The 21,508-nt window shown below is 43.9% G+C and overlaps 1 protein-coding gene across 1 annotated transcript; it reads left to right on the plus strand.

Moving 5' to 3' along the window:
- The first annotated feature begins 1,803 nt into the window (after positions 1 to 1,803).
- LOC123750249 (M protein, serotype 6-like) lies at positions 1,804 to 16,010 on the plus strand. Its single transcript, XM_045732364.2, has 2 exons — positions 1,804 to 2,258; positions 15,935 to 16,010. Exons 1-2 carry the CDS (start codon positions 1,804 to 1,806, stop codon positions 16,008 to 16,010), a joined length of 531 nt encoding a protein of 176 aa, XP_045588320.2.
- Positions 16,011 to 21,508: the final 5,498 nt, after the last annotated feature.

Below are 21,508 nucleotides of genomic sequence, written 5' to 3' on the forward strand. Positions count from 1 at the left end.
GGAAACATTGACATGGAATCGTAACATATCTAGTATAGCGTGTGTTGTTATTTTGTGCAACAGATGGCGCTGTTTTTTTTTTAAAAGCATGTTTTTACCTGTCACAGGTGTGGCATATATATAATAGTTATATAAAAACACGTGCTTTTCGAATGAAACATTTGTGTCAAAATTTCACCGCAATCGGTGAAGAACTTTCGAAGATTACAGCGTGTGTTGCTGTTACGTCCAACAGTTGGCACTGATTTAAAAAAAAAATTCCTGTCACAGGTGAGGCATCTATATAGTAGGTATATAAAAGACGCCTATTCAAATGCAACGTTGTGTGAAAATTTCAAAGCAATCGGTGAAGAACTTTCGGAGATTAGCGATTTTGAACAATTAAACATTTACATTTTTATTTATATAGATATAGCCAGAATTCCCGTCCATCGATCGTGCATGTCTTCGAACCTTTCACCACCTCCTCCTCCTCCTGCTCTCCCACCGGTCGTCCAGCGGGCACGACGCCTCGGGGAAGATTTTCCATTCTCGCTTTGAGGCTGTGAGAGCTGCGAGTTCCTTCACCAAAGGGCTTGGTCCGAGTGTCTATGGCTTGTTGCAGAGGTTATACAGATCTGGCGGGTAAGGCTGGCCGACGACCCCCGATAGTGTAAGTAAGGCCGAGCGGACAGCACTCTGGACTTGTGATCCTGTGGTCCCAGGTTCGATCCCTGGAGCCGGCGAGAAACAATGGGCAGAGTTTCTTTCACCCTATGCCCCTGTTACCTAGCAGTAAAATAAATAAATAAAATATAAATAAATAAAATAAAATAAATAAATAAAAATATACAGTAAAATAAATAAATAGCAGTAAAATAAATAAATAAAATATAAATAAATAAAATAAAAAAAATAAATAAATGAAATAAATAAAATAATATAAAAAATAAATTACCTAGCTGTGTGTGTGTGTGTGTACTCACCTAGTTGTACTCACCTAGTTGTGTCTGCAGGATCGAGCATTGACTCTTGGATCCCGCCTTTCGAGCATCGGTTGTTTACAGCAATGACTCCTGTCCCGTTTCCCTATCATACCTGGTTTTAAAATTATGAATAGTATTTGCTTCCACAACCTGTTCCTGAAGTGCATTCCATTTTCCCACTACTCTCACGCTAAAAGAAAACTTCCTAACATCTCTGTGACTCATCTGAGTTTCAAGCTTCCATCCATGTCCTCTCGTTCTGTTACTATTCCGTGTGAACATTTCGTCTATGTCCACTCTGTCAATCCCTCTGAGTATCTTATACGTTCCTATCATGTCCCCCCTCTTCCTTCTTCTTTCTAGTGTCGTAAGGCACAGTTCCCTCAGGCGCTCCTCATACCCCATCCCTCGTAGCTCTGGGACGAGTCTCGTTGCAAACCTCTGAACATTTTCCAGTTTCATTATATGCTTCTTCAGATGGGGACTCCATGATGAGGCGGCATACTCTAAGACTGGCCTCACGTAGGCAGTGTAAAGCGCCCTAAATGCCTCCTTACTTAGGTTTCTGAATGATGTTCTAACTTTTGCCAGTGTAGAGTACGCTGCTGTCGTTATCCTATTAATATGTGCCTCAGGAGATAGATTAGGTGTTACGTCCACCCCCAGGTCTCTTTCACGCGTCGTTACAGGTAGGCTGTTCCCCTTCAGTGTGTGTGTGTGTGTGTGTGTGTGTGTGTGTGTGTGTGTGTGGCTAGGGGCAATGGCGAGTAAGGAGGAATCCAAGGCTTCAGTGTGTTCTTTGAGTTCTGAACCAGTTTTCTAAGTTCAAAGATTAGTTATGAGCAGCAAACTAAAGCTCCCCATAGTGTGGTACAACAAATATATTTACATAAGAGTAACTGGCGAGAACATAAGAGTAACTGGCGAGAACATAAGAGTAACTAGCGAGAGCATAAGAGTAACAGACGAGAACATAAGAGTAACTGGCGAGAACATAAGAGTAACTGGCGAGAACATAAGAGTAACTGGCGAGAACATAAGAGTAACAGACGAGAACATAAGAGTAACTGGCGAGAACATAAGAGTAACTGGCGAGAACATAAGAGTAACTGGCGAGAACATAAGAGTAACAGACGAGAACATAAGAGTAACTGGCGAGAACATAAGAGTAATTGGCGAGAACATAAGAGTAACTAACGAGAACATAAGAGTAACAGACGAGAACAAAAGAGTAACTGGCGAGAACATAAGAGTAACTGACGAGAACATAAAGAATAGAACATTTCTGTTCAAGTTGAGGGGTTTTCCCGGCTTAAGAATTAATCTGACTGCTGCATTTGTAATTAATTATGGAATAGTCCAGCTGCAAGAGCTAAAATATTCCTGTATACAAATAGACTGCAATCATTTGGAGGTAGTTAACACCATTTTGTTAATTTGGCTAATGGCCGGCGTCTTGTTTTTGAAACCTCTAATGGCTTTATGGACCTCTGAGATGGTTGTGTGTTTTATAAGGTGGCACTCTTGACGAAGGTGTTTGTCTATTCTTTGTGTTGGAGGTAATGTTGTAGCTCCGTTATCTTCAAGAACAGGAGGAGGACGAGGGGGCAACCCGTTCTCGCACTGGCTTATAGTCAAAATTGGCTTATTAATAAGTGCCTATGTGGCATACTAATTTAATGTAAATATTTTAGTTTACCTTGAAAAGCTGAATAGAAAACACCGACCTAACCTAACCTTCTTAGTATGTTAAGATAAGCATCTTATTGCTTCTTAATTACAATTAGTACTTAACCTATACCTATATTGATGTTACAGTTATAAAAATAATGAAACAAAACCAAAATATTTAAATAAATTGTAAAGTAACTCAGGATATTGTCAAATATTGTATAAAATCTTTCGTGCTTAATAAAACTGAAAAAGAAATTCCTAATATTATAAAACTGGTGTTTAGCAAATCTGTAGGAAGAGTTTGTACCTGATAAACAAAATATAACTTGGCATATACCACATATGTACTTATAAATCAGCCAAATAGTGACTATAAGCAATAAGTCATATATGTACTGTCTTGTGCCAGAACGGGTTGCAACGGGAAGGGGGGGAGGGAGGATGCAATGAAGATGGGAAGTGGGGGAGGAGGATAAGAAGTGGTAGTGGAGTAGGAAAGTAAGTGGGGGAAGGAAAGGGAGAGGTGGATGGGAGAGTGTTATGGGGTAGGTAAGGAGGGAGGGAGACGGTAAGGAAAAAAATAGACAAAATATGAAGGGAAGGGAACTTTCAGGGGAACGTGCCAAGCTATTAGACTATATAGCACTTGGAAGGGTTTTTTGGGATGGGAGGGGGGTGGGAATACTGACCCACCACTTGGACGGTCGGGGTATTGAACACCGACCTGCATGACGCGAGATCGTTGCTCTACCGTCCAGCCCAATATGAAACATTGGAATGTATCACTAAATATCTACATTTTCCGTCTAATTTACATACTGAGAGGACAGGTTTAAAGCGTGTCTTTAGTGCTGAAGAAGAACAGAAAGATGACTACGACCTTCGAGGAGCAGGTTTGATTTGATTGTTGCCGTCGGAGGCGGCTAGTTTATTGTACACCCCATACTTATCCTGTGAGCGGCAGCGCAAAAAGCATTACAGAGGGCACAAAAGGTCTTTATCAGACCTCAACTTAGATTATTACATAAACAATTTCATCTATCCTTCACACCTTATAGTTACAATGTCAGCTAGTCGCAGAGAAAGTGCTATTTCAAGAGATATATATTTACAGTAAGTCATTATACATACATGGTAGGTCTTATCGCTAATACATAATTGTTTGGGCAATGGAGATATTACAGAGTCATAGGGTAGCTGCTGTTTATTATTAGGCTTCACAATACACTACTTGTTTCTTCATCTCATATGTCGTTTATCTACTGGAAGCGAAATATGGATACAGTACAAGGATTTCAGGTATTTTACCCTTGGTAATAAGATAGGTTGCCATATTATGCAGTGTGAGCTTAGATTTATCTCTAAATGGCTCAATTTTACTACAATCCAAAATATAGTGTTGGTGTTGTTACGGTGCCCTCTCCTATTTCTTTCGTTTGCCGGCTTAAAGAGTCATATCGGCTCTCCCTACTGATTCTCTGAGGTTCAGGGAGTCTAATGATATATGTGGCGACCAGACCGGCTGCCAGTTAAGGGAAGGAAGTTATATTATAAGTTGTAAATAAAGGAAAATTGGCGCCCTGTTATAAAATGAAACAGTATCCCCTACGGCAGATATGACCTTTTGGAAGGGACATTAGCCGATCGCGGATTGGTCGACGTAGGTCGCGGGCGACAAATCAGGGCCCGCCGTGATGTCACGAGTGCCCCGGGCGGCGCCAACGTGAGAGTTGTTCTGACCTTGGAAGCGACAGGACGCGCCTCGGTCTGCTCTCAAGGATTGGAGGCTCTGCAAGCCTTGTTCAGTGGATTGAGCTGGCCATCGCAGCCCATCATAGTTATTGGAGACCCTGCGCTTCTGGGAAGCCAAAGAGGAACCAAGTTCAGTGAGCAGAGAAGTGCCAAACTTGGAAAATAGTCGGCGACGACGCTGGGCGGCGCCGCTGGCTGGACGTTGAGGTCTGGAAGGTGGGCGGGCAGGCCTAGCTGTGACTGGGGTCACATCCACTGAGAATCTTGGAAGGACGACACCGTGCCTAGGACAAGGAGCAACGCCTTGTGGGAGAGGCGAGTGTGGGGAAAAATAGTGATTAGCTCAGCGCCCATCGATGAACCAGGATTGGGGCAGCTGAATCTCAGGGATTGGAACGGCGACGACGCGAAGGCTCCACGACACCTGAGGACCTGTGGAACGTCCTGGATCGTCAAGGATCGACCCAAGGAAGCGTGGGAACCTCACACCATCGAGGGACAGGCGTCGTGAGCCAGGAATGTAAGGTAGATCATTTTCCCTCCCATTACCCCTTGTATGAGTAGGCTAGTTAGGCCACAATATTTACTTGTGTATGTGGCAGCAAGACTTGATTACTTTAATAGTAGAATAGGCTGAAAGGCAGCTTGTGTCCAGGACTGTCAGAGAGGACAGTGTGTATGAATGGCAGGACAGTGAAGAAGAGGCGCCGACGTGGTGAAGAGGCCCTCCTGTGAGAGTGTGAGACTCCTGTCTTTCTGCCCAGTTGAAGGAGGGTTGGAGGTCGTGGAAGAAGAGGCTGACGATCTCCAGACTCATTATCCATATTTCCATATTCATGTATTACTTGTGATTGTGTGTGTGTGTTCATGTAATTTGCATCAGTAAATCCACACATTTTATCACTGTGTTTGAGTGTGCCTCCATTTATGATATTTCTCTATGAGCATACATTTCTGGCTACAAACAATATATAATACACCCACTGAACTGCATTGCTGGGGTGCAGATATAATAACCCAGCTGGCGACCTTGCTAAGAAGAAGATAGAGAAGACAGGCGGGAAAGGAGTTCCTGCAACCTTTTTTTTGTCTGGCAGGCAAGGCTCAGGGAGGTTATGGTTATAAGGTAAGCCTGAGTCTTCCTTCACTCCCCCACGGGTCTAGGCCGGAACTGTTAACAGCAGTTTCCCCGTGTTTGACTGAAGGGCTTCCAGGGTGAATCAGTGGCACCCCTTTTGGTGGAAGCAAAGACCTGCGGAGGTGGGCATTGTTGATCCTCTCTTGTGTGACCAAGGAGACTCCGGTCAATCCAGGGAGTCGGAGGGGCTGAGTATTTGGGCCTTTTGAGCCCCTAGCAGTTAAGTGTTAACAGAGCCCCGGACCACCCACCCCCACGTGACAGTGTGTGTGTCCCAGTCTTTGTCTACACAATTTACACTTTACTGCATCTAGATACCTATACAAGCCGAACTGCCAGAGATCCTTGTAGCCAAGTCTTATTCGAGCTGTGACAACGTCTGTCAGTCTGCTGACTTTGTTACTTGCCCTATACACATGTTTTACTTCCCACATTTCATTGTGATGAACAATGGACCTGCTAGTTCCAGTTTGCACTGTTCTACTTCCTTCAAATACATCCAAGAGTTCTCGTCAAATGACACTTTTAAGGGACCTATTTGATAACTCAAGATTCCGTTCAATGCTGTCTTTATTTACTGCAGTCTTAGCAAGGGCGTCAACTTTATCCTGTTCTGTATGCCAATGTGAGAAGGTATCCACAATAATTTTATATTTACCCTCTTGCTAAGTATGCTTATATATCTATTTCTGGCTTCTGAGACAAGCACGTTATTACTTGATTGCAAACCCTTTATTGCTAGTAGTGAGGAAAGGGAGTCGGAAATAGTTAAGCTGTCTACTTCAGTGTTAATAATTTCGAGTGCTACCAGTATTGCTACCAACTCAGCCTGTATTGTGGATGCCCAGATACTAATTTTTATATTCCTTTGAATTGTGCTGCCATCGGGCTGATGAGCAATAACAGTAATTCCTGCCCTCCCTGTAGCTATATTGAGTGATCCATCAGTGTATATGGTCTGTGTTATGTTGTTTTCAGCTTGTATTATGTGAATGTGTTCTATGGTGCTTAATTTAGCAGCAAGCTGAGCATGAGGGTTGTGTGTGATTAGTTTCTTGGTGGGGTATGCAGGAGTCAGGATGTCAAAAGGTACTATCTGCCAGGGTGGAAGGAAGTGCTGTACTCTTTCATCTGTATATACATCGTGCAGTCCTCTCATTTTTGTATGGCTGTTCTCTGAATCCATTTAGACTCACTAGTTCCATTACGTATGTGTTCTAATAGTTCAACTGACACAATGTTGCTTTTGTTATCACGCAGAAGCTTTAGTCCCATCATAAGATTGATTGTGTGGGTGGACCTTGAACCGGGCCAAGTAGTAGTACCTATCTTTCAGTGACTAGGCCCTTTACCACCTTCACCTTCAAGAAAGTCTCAGATTCCAGGGCATAGCAATTACTGCTGAATTCAAGTGCCAATTAGCATTTTAATTCCTTCTTGAGCTTTTCCCCTCATCCACTTTCTTGCACATTTTACCTCTTATCCACTTATCTTCCCCTTCTCACTTGGCCTCCCTAACACCTTCCTCCCTTCAAGCCTCAGTGACTTCTCTATCATCTTTACATGTTAAGAGCACACAATTCTAAGGAAACATTCCGAGAACATCAAACCGGAACAAGTTGGTCCTGCTCGAAGTAATATGTGAGAAGCAGTTCATTCTTGGAAGGCTAAACAAAACGATACATATATATTCTTTAATTAAAAATAAATTGCATATATTATACTCAATGAACCTTCAAAACAATTGATTTTTGACGAGAGTCTATTTACATATATACACTAAGTATTATTCTACTATATTGTACATTTTCTTAATACAATACAATAACTAATGTGCATTATAATTATGGAAAAGAATTCCTCGTACATATTTTTTTTTTGGGGGGGGGGGGGGAGGTTATTGTTGGGCTTGAGGCCTATGCTCCTCAGAGAGCATATTAGGGCCACCATAATGCCTTACTGATCAAGACCTTACTGATCAAGACATTACTGATCAAGACCTTACTGATCAAGACATTACTGATCAAGACCTTACTGATCAAGACATTACTGATCAAGACCTTACTGATCAAGACATTACTGATCAAGACCTTACTGATCAAGAAGCATGTATACTTAGCCTCTGAGTACAGTCCAGGAACAAGTTAAAATGTGTGTGTAAACCATTATTTGTATTGCCATTTGCACGTCTCTTATCAAGTTTACAGTTTGAACGTAGAATTGCACACGTTTAGCAATGGATTTGAGTTGGTCTCTTCCATCCTTTATGAACCTATATACTGTATGTCAACATCGGTTCGACAATAGGATCATAGACGAACATAACACTCTGCCAATTAGAAGGGATTCTTGAGCTCTACCCCTGAGTTTGCTAATGCAGGCTTGTAGTAGATTAGACTCGCATCGAATGCTCTCTTACAAGAATCTGAGGTGTAATTAGTTCCTGATTCACAAGCCCGTTTCACCAGCCTGTCCCTCTTAAGGTTCCCCAACGACAAGAAGCTTTCGTATTAAAATGAACTTATCTTAACCTACCTGAGGACCCAAAACAGAAAACGGAACAGTATGTCAATTTCGCGAGCCGCTACCATTTTCTAGTACGACAATTTTTATCCTTAGGCAGAGTATACGTCAAATTTCGACGTTCTCTTAGGAGGACGGGGTGGAACTATGTTATTATTTAGTTTTTCTGTTAAAAGAGCAGCCTAATGACATTCCTAAAAAAAAAAAAAGGGTCCTCCCAATAAGTCCTCGTATAACGTAGCTCCAGGTATACTGCCGGTATACCTTGAGTATTCCTTGAGTATACCTGGAGTGGGTTCTGTGATTTCATCTACTTTCCAAGCCAGCCCTATCACCAGACTTAATTTGTGATAACTTGGTCCAACAGACTGTTGTTTGGAGCGAAATACAGCAGGAACACATATCCACTATAACCCAGTTTGTCCGGTCTGTAGTATGTGAGTGTATGTTCCGCTGCAAGCAACAGTCTGTTGGACCAAACTATCACAAGTTTGATACTCCCCAAGCCAGGCCACAGGCCGGGCTTGGGGAGTAAATGAACTCCCAGAACCCACTCCAGGTATAGTCCAGGTACTCTCCGGGTATGCAAGGGAGATGCTGACCTCGTTTCCACAGTTGGTACACCTAATCGTTTTAATACCAGATCTTACACATGTATATATAAGTTCTCATCTCACAATCTGAAATTACAGGTTCGAATCCCGGGCGTGGCAGAACTGTCTGCCAGTGTAACGGGGGGTCGGAGGAAATAGCTCTCTTTTGTCCATTATCCCGCCCCCAGTTTGCTATTCTAGAATTTCCCCAAAGTTCCTGCTACAGCATCTCTAGTTCAACACCTTGTAACCCAGGTATTTGATTACCTCGGTATCACGACTACAAGGCGCAGTAACTTGGTCAGCTACCCGCAAACTCTAGAGAACTCTAGAACATTTCACTGCCACGAATGCGTAAAAGAAACGAAAGGAAACAAATGAATAATGAAGTAATGATTGAGGTTTTGGAGTAAGGGAGGAGGGAGGGTTAGGTGGGAGGAGTGTGGAGTGTGGTCAGGTGAAAGGGAGAGTGGGAGAGAGGTGGAGGAAGAGGAGAAGGGAGTGGGGGTTCATGCACCAACTCTAACCCTGCACTCATAAAATCCGTAAACTCAGAGACTCTCTTGCCTCAACTCACAAAGCTCTAGGGAACAAAATTAAAGCCCATTTAAACAAGTTAATCAAATATACATTTAACATGATATAACTCATAATTCAGGCAATTGAACTTAAGGTTCATAATGTCCAGATTAAAATATATTGCGAGTCATCACACAAGAATTTGAGAACAAAACGGCTGTCTGTCCCCCTAATATCAAACCTGAGTTTGAGGAAACACAAATACGTCACCTTACGTTCAACTCACCACGTGTCTAAGTTGAATAGAGAGGTGGGGGAAGGGGGGAGAGAGAAGGGGGAGCTCGTTAGACAGACAAGAGCCTGAGCCACCCAGCCACAGCCTGGGGCGGCTGTGGGCTCCCTTCCAGCATGACCTTCGATCCTCTGTGTCTCTGTCTGATATCTGCTGTCGAATCCTCCCGAATCTACAGTTCCCTGGGTATATATGGGAAATCTTGGAGCTAAACCCCGCCCACCAGTAAGGTAGTCTCAGGCTCTCTATCTAAAACCCTAGGCAGCGGTGTGTCTGAAGGACACACCCAAGCCAGCCATCTGCAATTATCGACTTTGCAGAAGGCAAGGTTACCTGACCTGACCTGACCATTGGTAAATCTGTGATCATTACTCTAAAGGGTGAGATCCCCTTAATTACTACGGCCAGCACACCTGGTGTTCTCAAATCTTTTGTCTGACTGATTGCTGTTTGTGAATATCATTCTAACACATTCATAGTGTTACACCCGAATCCCGGGCGGAACAGAATATGCTAGTCATCTTGTCAGATGGCTAGCAAATGTTTTTTTATATGGACAAATTCAAGACCCTGCTTGTGGGGCATAACAACCCACGCCACAACTACCAAATTAATAACATTACATCACTGAATGTTAAAGAAGAAAAGAACCTTGGAGTCAAAATCCACCATTCAATAGAAGTATCACAGCAGGTAGAGGGCAGCAGTCAAAAAAGCAAGCCAAACACTTGGAATAATCAAGCGTACCGTCGACTTGAAGAAAAAGAAGGTAGTGATTCAATTGTATAAATCTATGGTGCGCCCCCATATGGATTACTGTATCCAAGCATGGAGACCTCAACTTGAGAATAATATAGCTGCTCTGGAGAAAGTGCAACACCGGGCAACACAAGTCATTCCAGAGCTAAGTCAATTCACGTATCAGGAATGGTTGAGGGCCACAGGGCTAACAACACTGCAAACCAGGCATGACAAGGCGGATCTTATTGAAACTTTTAAAGTACTGAACAATTTAGTGGATGTTGATCCGGAAAATTTCTACAAAAAGTTCAGACGTAACACAATCAAGGAGCAACGATTTCAAGCACAACAAGTCACAGTGTTGAGCTTGTGGCAAGAAGTCACATCTCCTGAGAACAGGAGATGCTTTTCACCCACAGGGTTATTAACCCATGGAACTGCCTACCCGCCGAATCCGTAAATGGCAAAAAAACTGTTAACTTTTAAAGTACAGCTGGAAAAGATCAAATGAAAGGCAAATGGCGGACCTTCGACAAGCCGCCGGCTTCCTGTCCTCGTCGAGGCCACTAGGGTTAGTGACTCAAGTAAACTGGTTGGGCGCATTTCCTATCACCTAATGCACTTTTTTACCTAGCAGTAAATAGGTACCGAGGAGTTAATAAGCTTGTTGTGGGGTTGCATCCTGGGTAGGATTAGTAATTCGACTTTGGGGGGGGGAGCCTAGATATAAGCGTATCATGTATATATACACTGGTTGTCTGTTCCCCGACACAATGAATAATTCCCAAATATAAAATAGAAGTATACTTTAGGGTGTCCCAAATTTGTATTTTCTAAAATACCTTCACCAAAGAAAATAAATAATTTTCCTTGGTTAGCAGGGCTAACTTGACTAAACATCAACTCTCTCTCCCTCTCTCTCTCTCTCTCTCTCTCTCTCTCTCTCTCTCTTTTTAACCACTTCTACTGAATAATATACATTGAAATGAAAGAGAATTCAACAAGAGTCAAATACTTTAAATTTTAAATAATAATTAAGACAGTTACTACAGATTTGTAAATCGGCCGTCGCTGTTTTGACAGCTAGAATTAACAGCTGGAACACCTGTTATAGCCTTCATTGAGCTTGTGAACACCGTTCATTCTACTCGGATTTACAAAGTAAAATAAACGGTTTTTGAAGCTTACATAAATTCAAGGCACGTTACCGGACACATTTATTTGCAGTCAAGGCCGACACGAGATGGTGCTGTTGTTTTAGGTTCAGCTACTCGGAACAAAACGTTCCAAGTAGCACGGGATATGGTGAGCCCGTAGTGGACGAGATGGACAATAAATATGAACTGAATATAATAATAATAATAACAACAATATTTATTCAGATAAAAGTACATATATACAAAATAAATTTCAAACAGAATGTTGGATTTCTAGATACAGCGAGTATATGCCTATATATGGATAAAGCAAGTGGCCTTTAGGTATATACTATGCAAAAGCCACTAACTAATACGCACAGCGTTCCGGGGAAAGAAACGAAAAGAAAATATTACATATTAGATATAATTTCCTATCCTCGGGGGACAGGAAGCCTGGACAAATCTAGTTTCTCTTTTCCCCTCTACGGTTAGAGCAACGACTGACCATCTCCAGACCCATGGTCCCACACCCACAGCAGTTACCTAATTTCCAAGCACTCATACATTTACTGTTGGGTGTAGAGAGGCATCAGGTGAAGCGTGCCAGCTAATGACATGGGAAAAGCAGTTTGAGTAAGGCACTTATCCAACAGCTCTCTTCAAACTTGCGAAGAAAATCCAATTGACGCAGTCAGTCACCAGAGAGAATATTGAAGCCATGCATTAGGATCGAACTCTGTTTCATAGACTCCGCCCAGGCACACGAATCCAAATTGTTTGGTATCTTCTCGAACTCCGGCTGGGGTTCTAAACACGCAGAAGACATCCTAGTTTGCTATAATTAATGGCTTTTAGCGTCATTCACGTGATCGTGACTATACGCCCTGATACGTCATATTGCGTCACACACCGCAGTGTTCAGGGGCCAGATTCACGAAGCAGTTACGCAAGTACTTACGAACCTGTACATCGTTCCTCAAATTTTGGCGGCTTTGTTTACAATTATTAAACAGCTAATGAGCTGCGAAGCACCAGGAGGCTGTTTATAACAATAATAACAGTTGATTGGCAAGTTTTCATGCTTGTAAACTGTTTAATAAATGTAAACAAAGCCGTCAAAGATTGATGAAAGATGTACACGTTCGTAAGTACTTGCGTAACTGCTTCGTGAATCCGGGTCCAGCTTGTGGTCTCTTATTGGTCGTTTGGTCATCGCTGCAAAAAATACACGTTCTACCATACGTTGAATTTGGTAAATAAAATGGGCGAATATATTAATATTTTCTTAACTAATTTTAATTGTTTATGCATTTCTTAAATCATATATGTATGTTTTGTTTTATATGTTTCTGGTTCAGAGTAAATTAGTATTTTAGTTCATTAACAAAAATGAACGGGTAAGAAAACCATATATACTTTATTCTGTCTACAAATGTTTTGAATATGTTCCTGATTGAACACGAACCGCAATGCAGCCATAACTAAGAGACCCAAAGCAACGTTTCATGATTCATTTTCATCAAGTATATTCCCACTCTTCCGATTGGTGGATATTGTCCTGCTCTCTTCCGATTAGTGGATATATTGCTGGATAAGATATGTAAGTGAAAGGATTAAAAATAAAAGGGAAGGGAACTATCTGAAGAAAGCGCCAAGCTATTAAGAATATATGGCACTTGGAAGAGATCAGTATATATATAAGGATTTGGGAATGGTGTCCAACTACTTAGACGGTCGGGGATTGAACACCGACCTGCATGACACGAGACCGTAAATATATAATAAATCTTTATTTTTTTAATCCTAGTATCCTGGGAGGGTCGTTCCCTTTTGGTGTGCTAAATCACTAACCCATAGACTTCCTCAACACACTGTACCTTCTTGTATATTAATTCGAAACTCACGAAAATCAGCACACTACGAGGATGTGCACGAATGGGACAGTTACAGTTGGGATAATAAGGCGTTGTTCCTTAAGTAGCCTTGAGTTAGGTGTGCCGAATCAACAAGTGACGTACTAAAATAGTTCCAAGTACACTCATTTAAATGTTGTTGGTAAAGCCAGTTTGAGATTAACTGACTTTAACGTACATTGTAACCAAACCATGGCGGTTTGTTAAGGAGCATGAGTACCCATAGTTATAGTATATACCCAAGCCATCTCGCATTACCTTCTAAACAAAACAACCAAGAAAACAATACTTACTCAGGTACGCTTTATTTGAAAGCGAGGAACGAGAGTGGCGCTCCGACCTAATACCCTCCCATAGGTCGGTGGCCGTAAGGCTCAACAAGCACTGGACGAGGAGCAAGATCACGACCTAACGGTACACCAGCGAGCACTACCGCTGCACCCTCACTCACCACCACACGCCGCCACACTGACATGTTGACGACCAATTTGTTTACAAATTACCTCGGAGGTTCCATTGTTTTACTCAGTAACATTTTCCCTGATTTTATTATATATCATTTTTGTCCTGGATACGAATGGTATAAAGCTGAGATTTTCATAACTTTATTTTCATATTGTCTTGTTTCTCGATGTCTTAATTGTTGTTAATAGATTCGGGAATTTCATGGCGTTATGTACAACATTGTTCCAACTTCTTTCAGTAATCCCTATCTATCTTCTGTATGGCTGTTAGGGAGGTCACAAGAAGGTTGACCTGAGATCTCAACATCTGGTCCCTGGATGGTGGCACCTTGGCAGAGGTAACACAGGAGTTCTTACTACAGGATCTACATCTGGTGAAATATCAGGAATAGGAGTTCAGTTTCACTTTAAATCCTTCAACGTGCGAAGTCATTTCGTCAAACCAACTAAACATAGATTCAGTAAGATCCTTTTTACCAGGAGGCTCCGTGATCACCCCACCGACAGCGTGCTTCTAAGGGCACTTTTGTTTTCGAAAGTCATGGATATAATCCTCGAAGAACAACCAAATGATATGAAGAGGTTGAAATAAAAAATGTGTTTTGGATGGACTCGATGCTTTTTACCTCCTCAAAAGGTGCCTGGCACTGCTCGAACTTACCTGTTTCCTTAGAGACGCACCTGTTTCTTTTTCCTAAACTCCCTTCTGATTAATAATGACAAACTCAACATTAACAATGAGAAACTCCTCAAAGGAATATTCATTACAGTGTTAAACCTCTTCTTACAAAATGACCAATGAGACCCAGCAACGCTCCCAGTTTGACTCGGTAGTATAGATATATTCAAGGCAACGCAGATAGCATTGGCGACATTTTTATTCTCGACTTTATATGGGATCGTGGATTTCTTTGAAATCGACGATCCTAAATTCACTAAAGGAGCCAGCCAGTGAAGTATTCATACAAGCTCTTCACCCGACTAACTTCTCCAAACGCTTGCAGATATACAGGGTTCTCTTCATAGTGGAGAACATTTTTTTTGTTTTGTTTTTTTTGTTAGATATATACAAGAGTTGTTATATTTTTGTACAGCCACTAGTACAGCCACATTACCTCAGTTACGAGGATTAAAATAGCATACGCTACTCTATCCTTTTGAGATGTACTGTATTTCATTACCTCAATGAACTTACTTGAACTTGATTACCTTAGTAGTTCTGGAAACAGCTCCTGGGAAGGATGAAGCTCGCTGTGCAAGCTCGTTCTTCATTCTGGGAAACTTATATTGAATATTCCAAATTCCTCCTTGGGTACTGGACTATTGGGCTCCGAGTAATAGCTATGCATCGGCAGACCAATACGGCTGCCATGGTCTCATCTGTCGTCACTCAGAGGGAAAGATTGATAGACGTCAACCAGTCAACGACATCAAAGAGAGAAGATTAGCTACAGCCAAGTGTCCGGCACAAAGGGACCATGAAACGTGCAGACCTGCCAACAGTCTCAAGCGTCTAGATGGAGTCACCATGCAGCCTTGAAGGGATGGTGAACTGCTTTTGAAAACGATTAACTACTTTTGAAGGACTACCGCCTTCAGGAGACAGAAAATCATTCAGTCCATGGACTTAGGACATTGTTACAGGTTCAGAGACCCCAGACGCTTGGATAAAATTTACACTAAAGTTCCTAAAGGAGGTAGACGACGAACTTATTAGCTTAACCAGAGATCCAAGATGGCCCCATTTTCCAGTTCCAGTGCCTGTGTTTGGTTTGATGATGGCCTTAACGTCTATCAACCTATAGAAGGTTATCAAGGTACCAACAACAGCTTACAGACCAACCAGTAAATATACTTCCTGGCCATAGTCCAGGGCCAAAGTAACTTCTCGAATAAGGTATATACACCGAGAAGCGGGCTGCACATCTTGATGTATTTATCCCTTGACCCCTCAATGTTGCAGTCCAGAGGGTGTAGGCCTGGTGTATCGTCTGCACGCTCACAAACTCTGCAGAGTTGTATGTGGTTTTGAACAGTGATTTCATATTTATATGTGAATTCTATAATATTTCTGTATAATAAATTCTGTAACACAATATAATCAAATAAATACATAAATCATAATGAAAATATTTAGAGTTGGTAAGAAAAGATTATGCTAGAGGAACGTTCAGGGACAACCTGCATGGTTTTCTCTAAATGCCTCATATCTTCCTTTCAGAGGATATGGGTCCATTAAGTGCATCAAAGAGATGAGTGGACTGTTAGCTACCGTGGAGTGTGAACGTGTTGCCTGACCACTCCGGCAGTTGGTGGTTGTTTGCCAGTTTGGCCGGTTGGGGGCGTGTGTGTCTCTGCCCGCCTGGTCAGTGCTGACGTGGAGTTCAAGATGGGGGTCCCTCTTCCCCCTGTAGTGTGGGCACAGTCTGTGGGCCTCGAATTTTCTGGCCGAGCTGGGTACTCGGAGATAGCGTTGGTGTTGTGTGATATGCTTCATGTCCCTGTGATGGACATTTATAGCGTCGAGTTGGTGACAGCACGTCAGGCGATTGAAAAGTTTACGGAGGAGCTGGCATTTCGGGAATTTCTTTGTCGCTACGAGGGGCGAACTTTACCCCTGCCAGATGGTGCGGGCACTGTGACCCTCTCTGATCGGAGTGGTGACCTCACTTACATCAGTGTTCATGGGGCGCCCTTGGAGTTTCCGGAGGGTCTGCTACGGCGGTACTTCGGCCGGTTTGGCGCGGTTGTTAGTGTGCGGTTGCACATGATATCCTCAAGTCTGCTCATGGGTGTGCGGACGAACATTCACACCCTGGGCATGCGGCTCCGGCCAGACATTCCATCCTCTGTGAAATTCATGGGACACCACGTTCGGGTGTTTTACGCCTGCCAGCCTCGGACATGTTATCGTTGTGGCCTTTTGGGCCATCAGGCTGCTGGGTGTTCTGCACCTGCCGTTGCGTCCGTGAACCTCTTCAGTGAGGAGTATTTCCCGCCACATCCTGTGGAGGAGGCATTGGTCGGTGTGAATGTGGACGTCTCTTCGGCCGCAGATGTGCCCCCTGTGTCGACTGTTGCGCCTCCTGTTGTTGTCGCCTCTCCTCCGAAGGATGTGTCGACACCTGGTGATCGTCCTGCTCCGGCTGGTGTCTCTGGAGTTCCTGTGGTTCTTCTGACTGCCTTATGCTCGGATCCCCCGTCTTCTAGTTCATCTGCTGCGTCTGTCCCTGTCCCTGCACCCTCGCCGTCTGTCCCTGCTGTCCTGAGTGCTGGGGTGGATACGGCGCCTCCTCCTGTGCCTGGCCTGATACCTCATGTGGTTGAGGATGCTACAGTTCTCCGACGTTCGTGGTGAGCGTGGTGACCTGGTGGTGTTGAAAAAGGCTACTCGCTCTGGTGGGTCCGAGCCCCCTTCCTCGTTCCCTGTTTCGTCGGCGGTCGTCTTGTCGCCTCTTCCGTCTCCAGCCGTCTCTTCTGTATCTCCTGCGGTATCGGTGGAGGTGTTACCGTCTCGTCGGCCGTCACATTTTTCTTCTGTGCAGCCTCGCGGCCGTCACATTCTTCTTCTGTGCAGCCAGGGCCGTGGACGTCTAGGCGGCCTACGTACTGATTGTGCGCTTGTTTGGGTAGTGTTGAGTTTCCTGCAGACTGTTAGCGTGTCCCGGCCTGGGTTTGTTCTCATTTATGTATTATGTATTGCGATTGTGCTTTCCTTTTGTTTTTGTTGAATATTTAGATTTTCTTTATTGTTGTATATTATCATTTTGTATTGGTGCCTCTCCGTGTGTGGTTGTGGTGCCTGTAGGCTTGATCTGTTTAATTATGTTCTGGGGTGCGGGTTTGGGTGCCTTGTGTTGTATTGTTGTTGTTTCTGTACTGTATTCCCCTGTGTTTGTATTTATTATTGTGTTTTGTGGTCGGCCCTTTCGGCCGGTGTTTTGTGGTTTAGTACTTTTGTAATTTTGTTATTTTGTGATTTTGCGAGTTTGTGCTTTGTCATTTTGTACTTTTGTGCTCTGTTTGTTCTGTTTGATTTTATTGTATTTATTCGCATGCTTGCATGTAAAAAAAAAATTGCATCAAAGGGGAAACCCCCTATATGATGAATATGACTTTAAATAGTTCAATGATTCTAGCACGGATATTCACTATATTTCTTACGTTCCTCTTCACTTTGGAAGGAAGTTGAAGAAGAACTCTCCCAAATTCATTTGAGAGTTCAAGGACTTGTCAGAAGTGTAACCAGCAGATCACCAGGTAATGATGTCTCGGTCATTCCAAGCCTAATGGTTGTGTCACGGGGGAGGGGGGAAGGGAACTTCGTCCCAGAAACCCCCAATTAAAAATAAATAAATGAATAAATATATTTTCCAATTGACAATACATTTGCGTTGTTGCATATTTTTGTCATTGCTTTAATGTTCAATTTTTTTCTATGGCAATGCCTCTCACATAGAATACAAGGGATCCCCCCCCCCAGTATTTATATGTTTTAAGTCATTAATATAATGCTTTTCCTTGAGACTCAGCAATAGTAAAATTGATAGTATTTATTTTATTAGAAATCTGGACAGAACGCCGATGCCCTGGTAGGTGTTTCATACTGGTGCTCGCCTCCTGGACGGGTCATACTGGTGCTCGCCTGCTGGACGGGTCATACTGGTGCTCGCCTGCTGGATGGGTCATACTGGTGCTCGCCTGCTGGACGGGTCATACTGGTGCTCGCCTGCTGGAGGGGTCATACTGGTGCTCGCCTGCTGGACGGGTCATACTGGTGCTCGCCTGCTGGACGGGTCATACTGGTGCTCGCCTGCTGGAGGGGAGGAGTTAAAGGATCTTTGTGGTGCCCGAAGAGCTCCGTCTGGTCATTTTAGAAACATCAACATCATCACCATCATCGATCATCGCTAAGCATCACCGGCATCATCCACCGCACCAACCTCATCAATTTTCACCAAGCATCACCAACCAATATCATCACCAAGCTCACCCACATCATTAGCATTACCAACCTCACTAATCTCACCAAGCCTCAGCAACCTCACCAACCTCACCCTCACCAAGCCTCACCAACCTCACCCTCACCAACCCTCACCAAGTCTCACCAGCCTCCCCAACCTCACCAACCTGTAACAAACTAGGTTTGTTGTAGGGAATTATTCAGCATAGATTCTCATAGACACGGGGACCCCGCGTAGTTTTGAAAGTTTGGAGTCAGACGGTAGTCGACCTGACTCATCAGAGAAAAGATCATCCCTCCAGGGAATAGCGGTTAAGATTACAAGATGGCCGCCGCCTTTGTCTTAAAACAACATATAATGAATTATTTAACAAAATTCAGTAATTTAGAGAAATTCAAGTGTTCATTCAACTTGTAGTCAATAATATACCTGTTCAAGTATCAAGAGCATTCTCAATTGTAGAAAGTCACCTTCAGTGACGTCAATAAGGGAGAACTAGTCTGGATGCGGAAGAATCTTGACCACCCTGGGTCAAGGGTCACCAAAGCCTTCCATATTTAGTAATTCACAGAGCTCAAATTGCTATATTGTAATTGGAAATAGCCTTTCTCTAAGATGCCTGTACGATTACCATCTGTTTATAAGAGTTCAACCATCTGGATTGTTCAGTACAACAGAGATTAGTTGTTCAGTTTAAACCCTGCTAAGTAAACTAGTAACCTGGCGGATTGATACTCCCTATGGCTCTCGCTAGTGGTGAGGGAGCTAGGTAGAGACAGTGTGGACTAGGCCAGCGACTGGGGAGGGCAACCATCTTCACCTCTCCAAATGATCAGTACTCCATCATCTGGTCGCATAAGACAAGGTACAGTTGCCAGGAGTTGTTATAGGTAAATAGTTCATTTCATGCCTCAATAGGAAGTGTTCAGTTAGGGAGTGATTATATTTAGTTTTTGTATAGATTTTGCATAAATAAATGATTAGATTGTTCTCTGTATTTTATTGTTTCCATGAATGTTCTTGCATGTCCTTGTCGGGCAACCTGACCTCTTAAAAAGAACGTCGCTTTTGGCCGTTTGCCCGTATGGCCGAATTTGGACGTAATTTGAAAATGAAAAAAAATGAAAATGAATTTGGGAATTTTTTTTTTCAACAACAGTAAGTTAAGGGTCCTCTGATAGGTTAGGTGGGCAGGAAATTCTCATAAAGTTTCAAAACGTTATGAAAAACGTTAATTTAAAATGTCCTCTTATAACCTCTGCGCGTAAGCCGGACGACTCAAATAGAAAACGGAACAGAACGTCACTTTTGTGAGTCGATTTCATTTCAAATTACGTCCAAATTTAGCCATATCGCGCATACCAGCCAAAAGTGACGTTACTTTTTAAGAGGACGAGTTGCTCCACGAGTCAGAGTTTATTTGGGTTGCAAGCCTAGTAGAGTAAGAGCTAATATATATCCCCTTGTTTTCTGTAATTCCCACTGAATGTAGATTCTTCCCTCCTTTTGCAAGTAATTTGGGGATCAAGCCCCAAGATTTAATGACTGATTAATTGGTCCAGACCCCGATTAATTGACGCTTCTGGTTAATGGTCTGGTGGTGGCAGCAGAAGGAGATCCTTGAGTTTACTGGTAGTCTAGTACCACGTCACCGGGGCTGTAGAATCTTAGCCGATCAAGCGGCTGAGACCTCGTGGCGCGGGATTCGGCAAAATTAACTCTGGGGTCCCTTGGTATTAAGTTGAAATAAATAGAATAATACGGGCGGGTGAAGGACGGAGGTAGAGCCAATACCCTCCCACCCCTCCCCCCCCAGAGTTACAAACCCTCACCAACCCTCCCCAACCCTCCCCAACCCTCCCCAACCCTCCCCAACCCTCACCAACCCTCACCAACCCTCCCCAACCCTCCCCAACCCTCCCCAACCCTCACCAACCCTCACCAACCATCACCAACCATCACCAACCCTCACCAACCATCACCAACCCTCCCCAACACTCCCCAACCCCCACCAACCATCACCAACCATCACCAACCCTCACCAACCATCACCAACCCTCCCCAACCCTCCCCAACCCTCCCCAACCCTCACCAACCATCACCAACCCTCCCCAACCCTCCCCAACCCTCACCAACCATCACCAACCATCACCAACCCTCACCAACCATCACCAACCCTCCCCAACACTCCCCAACCCTCACCAACCCTCCCCAACCCTCACCAACCATCACCAACCCTCACCAACCATCACCAACCCTCACCAACCATCACCAACCCTCACCAACCATCACCAACCCTCACCAACCCTCCCCAACCTTCCCCAACCTCCCCAAGCCTCACCAACCCTCCCCAACCCTCACCAACCCTCCCCAACCTTCACCAACCCTCACCAACCTCACCAACCCTCCCCAACCCTCACCAACCCTCACCAACCCTCCCCAACCCTCACCAACCCTCCCCAACCCTCACCAACCCTCCCCAACCCTCACCAACCCTCACCAACCTCACCAACCTCCCCCAACCCTCACCAACCCTCACCAACCCTCTCCAACCTCCCCCAACCCTCACCAACCTTCACCAACCTCCCCAACCCTCCCCAACCCTCACCAACCCACCCCAACCTTCCCCAACCCTCCCCAACCCTCACCAACCCTCACCAACCTCACCAACCCTACCCAACCCTCACCAACCCTCACCAACCCTCCCCAACCCTCACCAAGCCTCACCAACCCTACCCAACCCTCACCAACCCCTCACCAACCCTCACCAAGCCACAGGTCGTGTGATAAAGAAACTCGGTATTCAGTTTTGTTTGTCAATTTATTACAGA

Source organism: Procambarus clarkii, chromosome 23, assembly GCF_040958095.1.
Source record: "Procambarus clarkii isolate CNS0578487 chromosome 23, FALCON_Pclarkii_2.0, whole genome shotgun sequence".
In the NCBI taxonomy this organism is placed as follows: domain Eukaryota; kingdom Metazoa; phylum Arthropoda; class Malacostraca; order Decapoda; family Cambaridae; genus Procambarus; species Procambarus clarkii.

Bases quoted from the DNA above. Each gene is read 5' to 3' on its own strand.
- LOC123750249 (XM_045732364.2), top strand. From the start codon at position 1,804: ATGAGCAGCAAACTAAAGCTCCCCATAGTGTGGTACAACAAATATATT. The intron at 2,259-15,934 runs GTTGAGGGGTTT...TCTTCCTTTCAG, and splicing joins AATAGAACATTTCTGTTCAA to AGGATATGGGTCCATTAAGT.